Source organism: Lissotriton helveticus, chromosome 3_1 (assembly GCF_964261635.1).
Source record: "Lissotriton helveticus chromosome 3_1, aLisHel1.1, whole genome shotgun sequence".
Classification (NCBI taxonomy): Eukaryota; Metazoa; Chordata; class Amphibia; order Caudata; family Salamandridae; genus Lissotriton; species Lissotriton helveticus.
In genome coordinates this window covers 1,169,149,549-1,169,162,998 of record NC_136061.1, presented here as the reverse complement: position 1 = coordinate 1,169,162,998, position 13,450 = coordinate 1,169,149,549, and the positions used below count along the sequence as shown (strand labels likewise).

The following is a 13,450-nucleotide window of genomic DNA, read 5'->3' as shown; positions in this document are numbered from 1 at the left end:
TCTTTGCATGGCACACAGGATTGTGTCATGTTTTCTAACATGGTTTGTACTGTATCTTGCGGTCTGCAATGGCAGTCTGTGTGGAATTTGTGTTTGTGCCCCCTAGGGTGGCATAAGATATCCTGCATCCCTTTTGGACCCTCTTTATTACCCATGCCCTAGGGGCCTCAGGTAACATTTACTAGGGACTTACAGGGGTACTAAAGTCCTTTGCTAATTGTAGAACAAGCAGTCATCACTTTGTTTTAAGGAAGGAGCAGTGGCACTGAGGTCTGATTATCAGTTCTCAGTGTACAGTCAGTTATAAATCAGCATCTAGCAGTTACAAAGAGGGCAAAAAGTGGAGGGGACAACTGTAAAAAAAAGGCCCAGTTTCCTACAGTCTCGTTCCTGTAGTCTGGTCCGGGTATCACCATTTCCTGGATCACATTTCTGAGATCTTTATGAGGTATGAAGGGTTTGATATTTTTTTATGCATTTTTCAAATGGCACTTCTTACTGTGATATTTATGTGGGTAGTCCTGTTCAAATGTTTGTCTAGTGTGATCCCTAATGATTTGGTGTGTTTTGGCAGCAAATAGTGTCCGTTGTGAAATCCATTTTTGTATCTGAGAAGTGTTGTTTTTATGGGAGATGAGCAGAAATTCAATCTTTTGGTGGTTACGTTTTAGGTGATTTGTACGTAGCCTGTGTTGCACTTCCATCGGTGTCTGATTTTGGTGGAGGACATCCTTTGGTAAAGTCATTTTATGGTAACATTGCCTGTTGTCCGCATATAGGTGGTAGTTGGAATTTGCCTCTTTTATGAAAGTGGTCAAAAGTTCCAGGTAAAGGTTGAATAATGTTGCGGATAAGATTGAGCCTTGGGGGAGACCTTGGTTGACTGGGACTCAGTTGGATAGTTGTGAGCTACTGTTAAAGTATGAGATGTACCATTTTAGGACTGTGCCCTTGATTCAGAGAGTCACTCCAGGTTGTTTAGTAGTGATGTGTGGTCAGCCGTGTTGAAGGCTGAAGAACGGTCTAGAACTATTACCAGACATTAGTTCCCTGTGTCAAGCATCCTGTATATGTATTCAGTTATGTTTAGGATGGCTGTTTCTGAACTACGTCCTGTTCTGAAGCCCGACTGAAGAATGTCGAAGATTGTGATTTTCTATGTGTTGACTGAGCTGGGATCATATTCCCTGGCTTTTACTAGGAAGGTAGGTTTGTTACTGGGTGAAAGTTGTCTTTGGAGTCTGTAGTTGTTTTTTGAGGAGTGGTGGTATTTGTCCTAGTTTAAGGGAATCTGGCATTGTGCCTTCGATTAGTGAGGCATTTCATGTTGGTCCATGTAGGTGCTATGATTGTTTGATGTGTTTTATTAGCTGTGATGGGAAGGGTTCACCAATGTTGGGTTTAAATCTGATGAGCTTGATGATTTCGTTCTCTTCAAGTTTTTTTAACATGTCATATTGCGTTGGTCTTCAGTAACAGTAGGGGTGCCAATGATCTCTTCATTTTTGTGTTTTAGGTGTTGTGTGTGTCCGTTGGAGGGTCCTTGTTGTCAAGGTTTTCGCTCAAGTATGCATATATTTACGTGTTTTTTTTTCTGTTAAGAACTTTAATACGTTTTCGCGTTGCTCCACTGCAGCCATTGTTTTTGGTGTGGTGTTTATGTATGTGTTGACATTTGTTGTCTGATGTTGTTTTTTTGGCGATGATCTGCTTTGTCTAGCTACGATTGGGAAAAGTTTGCTTTAGTCTTAAATACTTGTTTTTTTGTTACGGTTTCTCCCCTTTTGTAGTGGTTATAGGGGTAGTGTCTCAACTGTAGTTTCTTTCCATTAGTCCGAGTTGTCTTCATTTAGTTCTTTGTTGAACCGTAGGCATGATGGTTTGTTTCTTAGTTTCTTAAGTTTTACTGGGGCTACTTGGATGAGTATGTTTGGTAGTATTTTGTTGTAGTGTATTATTAGTTCTTCCACTGAGCGGAACCCGTTTGAGGGAGAGATGTTGGAGTTTATCTTTTCTGCGGTTTCCTCTGTGTTTATTTGTTTTGTGTTTCTAATCCAATGTTTGGGTCTGTGGGCTTGTCCTTTGCTATATTTGTGTTCTGTTGGAGGTGGAAGTGAATAATGTGATGGTCTGACCAGTCTACTGATTGACTAGTGTCTAGGCTTAGGTATTCATCTTTGGTTACTTACAGGTCTGTTGTTGCTCTCTTTATGTGTGTGAGGTCGAAACAGTGTTGTTTTAGGTCATTGAATGCCTTCAGGTTTGTTATCAGGGTGTTATTGGTGTCGTTCCAATGAATGTTGAAGCCGATTAGGACTATGTTGTTGGTTTCCAGGAGTGACTGTTGTGTTATGAAATCTCTTAAATGTTCTGAAAGAGCTGTTGATCTCCTGTTGGGTAATACAATGTGTGGATTTCAGTTGGAAAGAGACCAGCTGAAGTGCAGTTTATTCCTAGACATTCAAGTCTTTTTCTGTTTTAAAGGTATCGATTTGCAGGGTGTCCCCGTGATGACTGCTAGGCCTCCTCCTTTTCTTCCATCTCGGTTGCATAATCTCATAGTGAAGCCAGGGAGAAACAGTAGTTTCATTCAGCCATGATTCTGTAAGGAATGCAATGTTGATTTTGTATGAGATGATTACTTCTGCTATTTCTGTGCTATGTTTAAGAGCAGATCTACATTTTTGGAGCATACATTTTATTGTTGGTTTAGTGGTGTTGATTGCTTAGCCTGGACTTTCTGGTATATTGGTACTTTGTTTTGGGGGTTTCTCCCATGATCGTTTCTGTCCATGCCTGAGTGTCTCTCTTATTGGTATCTTGTTTACCCGATTATGAGTAGCTTTTTAATCATGATTGGGTTGGTAACTGAAGTTACCTCCACCCATTGAGATTTTGAGAGTCACTGTAACTCCATTCTTGCAGTGATTTTTACTTGTTCATTTCTGCTGCAGAGGGGAGGTGAAACTCCAGGGGAAATCGTGTGCAAATCGGGGGTTGGAGGTTGGCTGCAGGATTACTGATTTCCCGCTAATACCTCATTTTTAAGACACGCTCAGGTTGCACCTCCTTTATTCAACCTCTCACCCAAGTTACTGATGATTCAGTGACAGCAATTGTGAGTGGGAGACTATAGGAAATATATTCAGTACACTCAAAATAAGGCTTAACAGGTAAGAAAAGTAAACTGGCAGACCCATGTAGCTTTTTAAAAATTTGACAGTGCACATAAACATTAAGAAGCCCCCAGCATTATGGTTCAGTTCATGAAAAATGAGCTAGGATTCTGCCTTGGCTTTCTGAACAAGAGCTGTATTTATGAATGTTACTCTACAGTCCATCACTTGTTATCCTGCGGGCATTCTCAGCTGTGTGCCGCAACTCCTCACCTATGACCAGCTTGCCTTTTCCCATGAACTGCACTCCCTCTCTCATGTCCTACTCTCCCTCACACATATCCTGCACACTCTCTCCCCACACCCCAACATTTATGCCCTACACTTTACAAGCCATGTGCCTCACAATCTAAAGTTAACTTAATTACACTGTGCACACTCTTTACCTTTCTCTGCATACCTTCAGCAAATTTCCACAATTGAGCCCACCCTAAGCATACTGGTCATATCAACTATGCTCTCCTTGCTTTATACTCGCTATACCTGTGTTCATCAGGCCATATTTCACGCTCAATAAATGGTTGGTTTATGTTGCCTGTGCAGCCCCCAACTACTATGCATTTTAACTTCTCAACCACAGTGCTCATCCATCATGCGGTGTTCTCCTTCCGACAACCCAGAGTGCTCATCTTCCCTATGCATCTAAAGACACCACACAGGGGTGCACCTTGAGTCATCTGCCATCTGTGGCCATTGTGCCGTGTCCATTGACAGCTGCCAAACTCTGTTCACTGTCAACCAGGCACATATTTGAGCGCTACTTGATAATTCTTGGGCTGTCCTGCAAATATGTGTTTAGTAATTTTGGAAGAAGCCAGAAAACTGCCTTAAGCATGAGAATGATGAGAAGTATTTTTAATACTAAATTGATACAAACTGCAAAGAAACGCATTTCTTGTTGATTTGCTTGGTAATGTCATCTTTGTTGTATTGTAGATTGAATAATGGTCCCCCTGATCTGAGATGCTGTTTACTACATCAGAAACTTCAGGTAATCTCTGTTGTGCGTGAATGCCCTGTAACAATGACATATGGAGATTCATGCTCTTGTGGATGTGTTTCCTTCAATAGCAAATTATCTTTATCATTATTTTTATTAACTGGTGCTTTTTGGAATAATTGAACATTACATTTTGTACTGGCTATTTCGAAGTGTAATCTACTATGTTAATGGATAAATGTTTTATCTTTGTCTTTCTCCAGATGTTAAATTGTTGCATTGAGAGGAAGAAAGCGAGGGATGAAAGTAAAAAATGCAATGCTTTGGACAAACCTGCTGGTGGCTCTGTGGATAAATTCTCCAGTAGCACTGGGACTGTACAGCATCAGCACGATTCCAATTATCTGGATACTGAAAAAGGAAAAACGGAGGTTGGAAAATCTTGGGACTCGTGGAGTGACAGTGAAGAGGAATTCTTTGAGTGTCTGAGTGACACAGATGAACTTAAAGGAAACGGTCAAGAGGGTGCAAAGAAAAATGGAAGTAAAGTCACATCCAACTTAAAACCAGAGGGACGTTTACACCCGTCTGGAAAACTGACTTTGTTGTCTACAGGGGAACCGCTATTCATTCCAGTAACACAGGTTAGAAATTCTATTTCTCTTCATATGTATATTGCTTACGTTGTTTCTCGCCTTCTTTCCTATATGTATCCCATACGAAACTGTCTCTTAGTATAATATACCAAAAGAGGTATGCTGTGTAAAGGGTCCATGTATTCCTTAATAGTGGACAGGAGCTTGCTATAGCAATATCAAGGTGCTCTATCTAGGATAGTGTGGTTGAGCAGCCTTAGGCTTATCAGAGAGGAGTGTTAGAAATGTGTTGCACGCACACACAAAGTCAATAAATGATGCATACACTCCAAAAAGAGATCCACACCAATTTAGAAAACTATCCCTTTTTTATATATGTTTTTAACACCAAGAACTTCGTAATTGAGTAAGTACTGTGTTTTGAGACATCACTGTCTTGAAAGTATACAGGAATACACTTGAATTTGGTGAGTTATCAAGGTTTTTCACTATACAGAAATACACTGGCATTTGGATCATTTAAGTTGTAATGTTACCCTATGAGAAAGACACATTTACTGCGTACGGGTACTTCACAGCGACTTAAAAGACTGTCCTTCTGGATTTAAGGTAAGTATGTGGCAAGGACCAAGGCAGGACCAACAGGTCACCTCAGATTGCTCTGGGGAGTTCAGTTGCAGAGGTGCAATTCAGCCCTTAAGTGCCCCGTTTAAATCAATGGGGAGCTGTCCGGTTCAAAAGAGATTGCAAGTTGGGCTTTGGGAGTCAGTCCTGGTGAACCCACAGGGGAGCTCAGTCCTCGAAGGTCTCAGGCATGCAGAGACACCGTTGGCCTACTGGAACCTGGGCTGGGGGGCTTGTGTGTAGTTGTGCTTTCTCTAGCAGTGTCGCTCTGCAGGAGGCACTCAATGTTTTTGGTTGCCTGCAAAAACAGGCTGCAGGTGGGTACTGGTGGACCAGTCTGGCCAAACCCACAGGGGGATACAGCTGTGGAGGGACTCAGGACACTGGGCACTGTTTATCCACTTCTGTAGTAGGGGATCTCTGTGTATAGTCATAATCTTGTGAATAGTCCTGCCCATGTGCGTGGACCCCAGAGCAATCAAAATAGTCTCTTTAGTTGTCTTCTTCTGCAGTCCTGCATACACACTTAAGAGAAAATCAAAGACATATAATGCAGCCTAAAACTACAAGGCTACATTGGCCAGCACTTCATCTTGAAGTGAAAAGGATAGCCAAATAATAAAATGTACACATTTTGCTAAGTTTCACACATAGAGAAACTCCCCTTCACAAAAATCCTTTATCATGATAGAGAGGAAGGGTTGGATAGACAAGCCCCCAAAGGCTGCCATTATGTGTCTGGAAAAGGGATACCGTGCCTTTAAGGAACTCTCCAGAGGCCCTCGATATCCCAGGATGCACAGCCAAAGGCAAGTTACTTTCAGTTCTTTTTACCGTCTCCTGCTAGCAAGACCCAGGAGCATTGAGCTCTACCTTTTTGGGTATATCTTCAATTTTTGGAGCTTTTCCAGTGATATTAGTGTTTCACTCGACGTCTGGGGTCTTCCTCTTCCAGTTGCTGTCTTTTTTGACCAGTTTTGCCACCTCTATATTGTCGAAATGCCAGCTTTATTCGACAAGTGCCCTGATTGTGGTAGGAAGAAGGGTAAGTCTGACCCCCACAGAGTATGCATACTCTGTCTCCCTTCTACCCATGTCCCTGACTCCTGTGATATTTGCCACTCTTTCTCCAGGAGGACCCTGCGTGACAGGGAGAAGAATCGTCTCCAAGGCCTGGAGCAGAGGAGACATCAAGAAACAGGTGGGACTTCTGGGCAGGGAGGGGCTCTTTCATCGTCCTCTGCCCATGCATCGGCCTCTGGGCGGCTCCCCAGTCAAGAACAGAAAAGGCACCGGTCCCGGTCGACGTCGATGGCTTCGACGTCGGCGTCATGAGGTATGACTACCATATGTTCCCCGTCGACTCAAGGCTCTGGGTTGAAGCGACGTCGAAGATCTGCGTCGAGGGGTAGGACGTCGAGACCTCGGACGAGGTCGACGTCGAGGACTACACCGGCGTCGACACACCATCGACGCCGTGCTGGGTCCTGAAGAGGCAGCCGCTCGCCGTCGAGGCGACACCGCCATGCACCATCAATGTCGACGCGAAGGTCAACGTAGAGGAGAGGAAGATCGACGTCAAGAAGAAGACACTCAACGTCAAGGAGTTCATCGACGTCGAGGAGATCGCAGTCAAAGAGGAAGTCGGCGTCGAGGAGGGAAAATTTGAAGAGGAAGTCAACGCCCAGAACGGTGTCTAGTGCCTCTGTGGTTAACGTCTCCTCATCATCAGCGAGTCCCCGGTCGCGGCGGCGTCGGCGCTTGTCCTCGGAAAGGTCTACCTCCAGAGCATCCTCTCTGAGGCAGGCTCAGAAGAATTAGAGAGTTGTTAGGTCCCCAGACTCTGAATATTCTCGGACCTACTCGCCCTCAAGGCCTAGGACGCCTACGCCTCCTACCCTTCCGCAACTGCCTCCTCCTCCTCCTCCACCTCCACCTCTTCCTCCTCCACCACTGCCTCGGCCTCCACAACAGATGCCTTTGGTTCCAGCTCAGCCGCCTCCTCCTATTCCGCAGCCTCCTGTGCCGGTGGTTCCGGCGAGGCCCAGAATGCCAAGGTCCGGATCAAGTGGGAGGCATAGCTCTCGCAGTGAGCGTAGATCTTTAACCAGATCACGTCATCGGCGTCGGAAGGAAAGGTCACGGTCCAGGCATACCAGGTACACGGACTCTTACAGTGACAGGAGGTATTCACCTACTTTGTCGGACTCTCCTCCTACGAGAGTGTCGCCAGTGGATGACATTGTGACGTTTCAGGATGTGCTGCTGAGGGGAGCAGCGAAGTTGGGGATCACACTGACGGTGCCCACCCCTTCCACCTCTGTCATCTTTGAAATATTGCAGCGTCTCACCCTTTGCTGCCTTTGGTGCCAGGGCTGGAGGAACCAGCCACGGAACTGTTTCTGACACCGGCCTCGGTGAAGTCTGCTCCATCCCGACTTCAGAAGAAGTACAGGCCCCTGGATTCGGATCCAGCGTTTTTAAGATCAGATCCTATCCCGGATTCGGTTATTGTGACAGCGGCCAAGAAACAGCATTTTACCGCTCCTTCGTCTACGGTCCCTCCGGACAAGGAGAGCCGTTAAATGGATTCGGCTGGGAGAAAGGTTTGCAGTACGGTTGCCACCTCTATGAAAGCTGCGAGTTTGAAAGCGCTTTTGGGTCGATATGACCGTTCATTGTGAGAGTCCCTGCAACAATTCATCGAGCTCCTCCCGAGGGACAGAAGGGAAGATTTTCAGGAGATCTTGAATGAAGGCATGATGGTTTCCAATGAAGTCATCAGCGCGGCGGCAGACGCCTCTCTCCTGTCTGCTCATGGGTACTGCCATGCCATAAACTTGTGACGCCACTCCTGGTTGCGCCTTACATCTCTCAAGCCAGAGGCGGAGCAGCGCATTGCCAACTTGCCCTTTTCGAGCTCTACCCTCTTCGGGACGCATGCGGACGAGGAGATGGCCCGCATGAAGGCAGAAGTGGAAACTATGAAAGCTGTAGGTTTGGAGAAACCAAAGGACCAGCGGAAGTCGTTCCACACCTTCCAGAGGCGTTACTCCTCCCAGGGATTCCAGCAAGGGCAAGGTCGCCAAGCTGGCCAACAGCAGCAGCAGCAGCAACATCAGAGGCAGCCCTTCCAGAACCATCAGAGAGGCAGAGGCGGCCAGCAGGCCTCCTCGGGGAATAAGGGCCCGGCCGGGTCTAAGCCCTGAGGGATTACTTCCCCCTCGTCCGTTACCCACTCCGGTGGGGGGAAGCATACAGAATTACTTGGCAGAGTGGAGAAAAATTACTCAGGACAAGTGGGTGCTGAATATTGTTTGCAATGGATACAGTCTTCGTTTTGCCAGCCCTCCTCCAGCTATTCCCCTGGTTTGTTCGCAATACCAGCTGCGCGAACTTCAAGCGGAGGCCGATACCCTGTTAAGAAAAAGGGCGATAGAAGACGTCCCTCTGTCTCAAAGGGGAAATGGTCTATACTCAAGGTTCTTTCTGGTACGCAAAAAGGACAAAAACGAGTTCAGGCCCATTCTAGATTTGCGACAAGCAAACAAATGGATTCGCTGGGAGACATTTTCCATGCTGTCCTTGCACCAGATCTATCCTCAGCTGCATCGAGGAGACTGGCTTTGCGCGATAGATCTGCACGATGCGTACTTCCATGTGCCCATTGCACAGAAACATCGGACGTTCCTACGCTTCCTAGTCAGCACTAACCACTATCAGTACACCGTACTCCCGTTTGGTCTGAAGTCTGCATCCAGGGCTTTTTCAAAATGCATGGCAGTGATGGCAGCGCACCTGAGAAAGAACAAGGTGTTTGTCTACCCGTACCTGGACGACTGGTTGATCAAAGCCTCCATCTTCCAGGAAACGCAATTGCATTTCAACAGGATGGCCGTTCTCTTGAACCAGCTGGGTTTGCACATCAACATGGCCAAGTCCGTTCCGACTCCTGTTCAGTGTCTGCAGTACTTGGGAGCCTCCATCAATACTCTCAGAGCAAGCGTATGTCCTTCGGAGGAGCGACACTTATCGATCCTTCGGAAGGCTCAGGCTCTCATGTCCGTTCCATCAACGACAGTGAGGACGGTGTCTTCTCTTCTAGGGTCGATGGCTTCTTGCATCTTCCTCACTCCACATTAGACCACTGCAGGAATGTCTGGAGGATCAATGGGACCAGAAACGAGGGAGCTGGGAGGACAGGATCCAACTGTCTCTATACGCTCAGCAGTTCCTGAAACTGTAGTGTTCAGCCGAGAATCTCCTCAATGGAGTTCCGTTCCACAAGGACATTCCCATACAGACCATTGTGACAGATGCTTCTCTCCAGGGCTGGGGAGCGCATTCGGTCCATCTACAGATCCAAGGAACGTGGTCCCAGGTGGAATCCACGTATCACATACATTTTCTGGAACTCAGAGCTGTTCATTTGGTGCTGAAAGCCTTTCATCCATCCTTCCGGACCGACTCCCTGCTTGTACAGACGGACAATACGACTGCAATGTATTACCTCAACAAGCATGGGGGCTCGAGATCGCTCACACTCTCAGGAAGCGCAAGCGATCTGGCACTGGCTGCTAGCCAGAGGACTGACGATAACGGCTACCTATCTACCAGGTGTGCAGAATGCTCAAGCGGACGCACTCAGTAGGCTCGTCCAGTAAAACCACGAGTGGGTCCTAAACGACGAGGTGCTAGGAAACGTCTTCGAAAGATGGGGCACTCGAGAAATAGACCTGTTCGCCACCGCCGGAAACAGAAAATGCCGAGACTTCGCCTCCAGGTTTTACCAACCGGGGACTCTGGGGAATGCGCTATAGATCAGCTGGTCGAAACAGCTTTCTGTGCGCTTTTCCATCCATTCCCCTAATTCTGGTAGTGCTCATCAAACTGTCTCAATCCGGAGCGCGAATGATCCTCATTGCTCCAGAGTGGCCTTGACAGTGGTGGTTCACAGACCTGCTCCACCGGTCTCTCCAACCCCATCTGCGACTTCCATGTCGGCCGGACCTTCTAACGAAGTTCGGGGGGCAGATGGTGCACCCAAACCTCTCATCGTTGAGTTTGGCTGCATGGCTCCTGAGTTAGTACAGTATGGACACTTAAACTTACCTGAAAACTGCATGGAAATTCTTAAGGAGGATAAAAGGCCATCCACCAGGACTTGCTATGCCTACACGTGGAAAAGGTTCTGCATCTGGTATGCATCCAAGAATGCTGATCCTACCTCCTGCAAGGAAGATGTCATCCTTCCATACCTCTTGCATTTAGCTCAATCTGGCCTTAATTTCCATTCTATTAAGGTTCACCTCGTAGCATTAACTGTGTATAGGAAATGACCTTCACAAACATCCTTTTTCCTGATTCCTGTAATTAAAGATTTTTGGGAGGAATTGAAGAAGGTATTTCCCCCTGTTAGGCGTCCGTCGCCTTCTTGGGAGCTGAATGTGGTGCTGTCAAGGTTGATGAAGGAGCCTTTTGAGCCTATTCATAAGGTTTCTCTACAGCATTTATCCTGGAAGGCAGCATTCCTTGTGGCTATAACATTGGCCCGCAGGGTGAGTAAGATTCAGGCTTTGTGTTGCCAAGAGCCTTATACTGTATTTCATGCATCTAAGGTTGTCATGAGGACTCACCCTAAGTTCCTTCCTAAAGTAATTTCTGATTTCCACGTTAATCAGACGATAACTTTACCTATGTTTTTCCAACATCCTTCCTCTCCGGCAGCGAGGTCTCTTCATTTCCTGGATGTAAGGAGGGGGTTGAAATTCTACTTGGATAAGACCATGGACATTCATAGGTCAGACCAATTGTTTTTCAATTACGGTCCGGTCAGGACTGGTCTTGCCACCTCTAAACATTCCATCTCTAGGTGGATTGTGTCCTGTATCCAGCTATGTTACCAAAAGGCTAACAAGACCTTAGGGGGTAAGCCTAAGGCTCATTCCACCAGGGGCAAAGCGGCTACAACGGCTTTGCTACGTAATGTTCCCATTGCAGATATCTGTAGGGCTGCCACTTGGAAGTCGGTCCATACCTTCGCCAAACACTACTGCCTGGATTCTGATGCCAGGGCAGACGCTCAGGTTGGGCAGGCTTCGTTGAGAAATCTGTTTGCACAGTAGTGGTTTTGTCTGTTTCCTCCACCGCTGGTTTGGTTTGTTGGGATGGGCTTGCCATTCTATTCACAAGATTATGACTGTACACAGAGATCCCCTACTACAGAAGGAGTAGTTTCTTACATGTAACTCCAGTTCTGTAGTAGGGGTATCTCTGTGATAGTCATAAGCGACCCGCCCTCCTCCCCGATGGATGAAACGATAATATACTGAATGCTACAGGCCTGGCTTTATACACCTTCAAAAAGAACTGAAAGTAACTTGCCTTTTGCTGTGCATCCTGGGATACCGAGGGTCTCTGGAAAGTTCTTTAAAGGCACGGTATCCCTTTTCCAGACACATATTGGCAGCCTATGGGGGCTTGTCTGTCCAACCCTTCCTCTCTATCATGATAAAGGATTTTTGGGCAGGGGAGTTTCTCTATGTGTGAAACTTAGCAAAATGTGTAAATTTTAATATTATTTGGCTATCCTTTTCACTTCAAGATGAAGTGCTGGCCAATGTAGCCTTGTAGTTTTAGGCTGCATTATTTATTTGATTTTCTCTTACGTGTCTATGCAGGACTGCAGAAGACAACTTAAGAGACTATTTTGATTGCTCCGGGGTCCACGCACATGGGCGAGACTATTCGCAAGATTATGACTATCACAGAGATACCCCTACTACAGAACTGGAGTTACAGGTAAGAAACTACTCCTTCTCCTTGGGCTGTGGTGCTCGGGTGCAGTGGTGTCCTCAGTATTTGGGTCATGATGGTCCTAAGTCTCTTGCGGTACCTACTTTCCTGCAGGAAGAGGCTGCAGGTGGTGACTGGGGGCCAGTCCAGTGGTGCTCAAGGGGAGTTCAAATATGGAGGGTCTCTGTGCCTTACGGGCACCATAGATTGACAGCAACTCAGGCTGCGGGGGCTAGGGTGCTGGTGTGGTGGGGTGATGCTTGCAAAGGCTCTCGTTGTCTGTCCTTTTGGTCCCTGCAGCAATGCAGGGAAGCAGCTCCTCTGCTCCAAGGGAGATGTTACTGCCCAGTTAAAGTCGTGGGTCACTCCTTCACAGCTTTTATTTATTTATTTTATGCGGTTTTTATATGGCGCGGACTTTACCCGAAGGTGTCAGAACGCTTCACAATAGGAACAGTACTGATACATGAGGAGAAGAGTACAAGTGAACAAATTACAAAAGCAAACGTTGAGTTACATGAGACAAAAGTGACAATTGTGAGCAAACAAAATACAAGAGGTAGCAAAAGGTACATTACAGGAGGAAAAAGTGACATGTGTGCAGGTTACAAAAGCGTACAAAGTACAAGTTGAGGTATAGTACTGCAATAAATGTCAGACACTCAAACACAAGAACAAACGTTACGTAGGCAATGGTGGCACTTGTGCAAGTATCTAAAGCAAACAAAATGTAAGAGGTAGTAAACAGTGTGTTACAAGAGAAAAGTGACGTGTGCATGTTACAAAAGAGTACCAAACACAGGTAGAAGGATAATACTGCAATAAATGCAGACACTCAAACCACAAGAACACACTGGGAAGGCACTTCCATAGTCATGGAGAAAATAATTTCCTATAATGGAAGGTCTTCCTTCAGATAATAGAGATGGCGTGAATTAAATTTGGAAGTTTCTTTGAAGGAGGATAACTTTGAGGTCAGTTTTGAAGGCATGGGAGGAGGTGGTGGTCTGGAGCTGAGGCGGAAGGGAGTTCCAAATTCTCACCGCGTTGCCTGAAAAGGATTGGGCTGTCGATCTTTCCTTCTTGAAAGTGGGAGGTTCAAGCAGTAAATTTTCCGCATTAAGTGTGGTCTAGAGCCTCCAGAGAGTTCGGTTTCTTCGCTAGATAGCAAGGAGAGGAGGAGTGCAAGGCTTTGTGGGTGATACAGGCAGTCTTGTAGATAGATCTTGCCTCGATGGGAAGCCAGCGGAGGGTGGATAACATGGGTGTGATGTGGTCGCTTCTTTTGGCCCCATAAATGAAACGATCTTCTGAATGGA

General features: G+C 46.3%; 1 protein-coding gene across 1 annotated transcript in view; it reads left to right on the top strand.

The window, feature by feature from the left end:
* RAB3GAP1 (RAB3 GTPase activating protein catalytic subunit 1) overlaps window positions 1-13,450 on the top strand; it is a 436,470-nt gene that overhangs the window by 281,642 nt on the left and 141,378 nt on the right. The window contains exons 16-17 of the mRNA XM_078681808.1: window positions 4,113-4,167; window positions 4,380-4,760. Coding sequence (XP_078537934.1) covers window positions 4,113-4,167; window positions 4,380-4,760 — 436 coding nt within the window. The remainder of the gene's footprint in view (window positions 1-4,112; window positions 4,168-4,379; window positions 4,761-13,450) is intronic.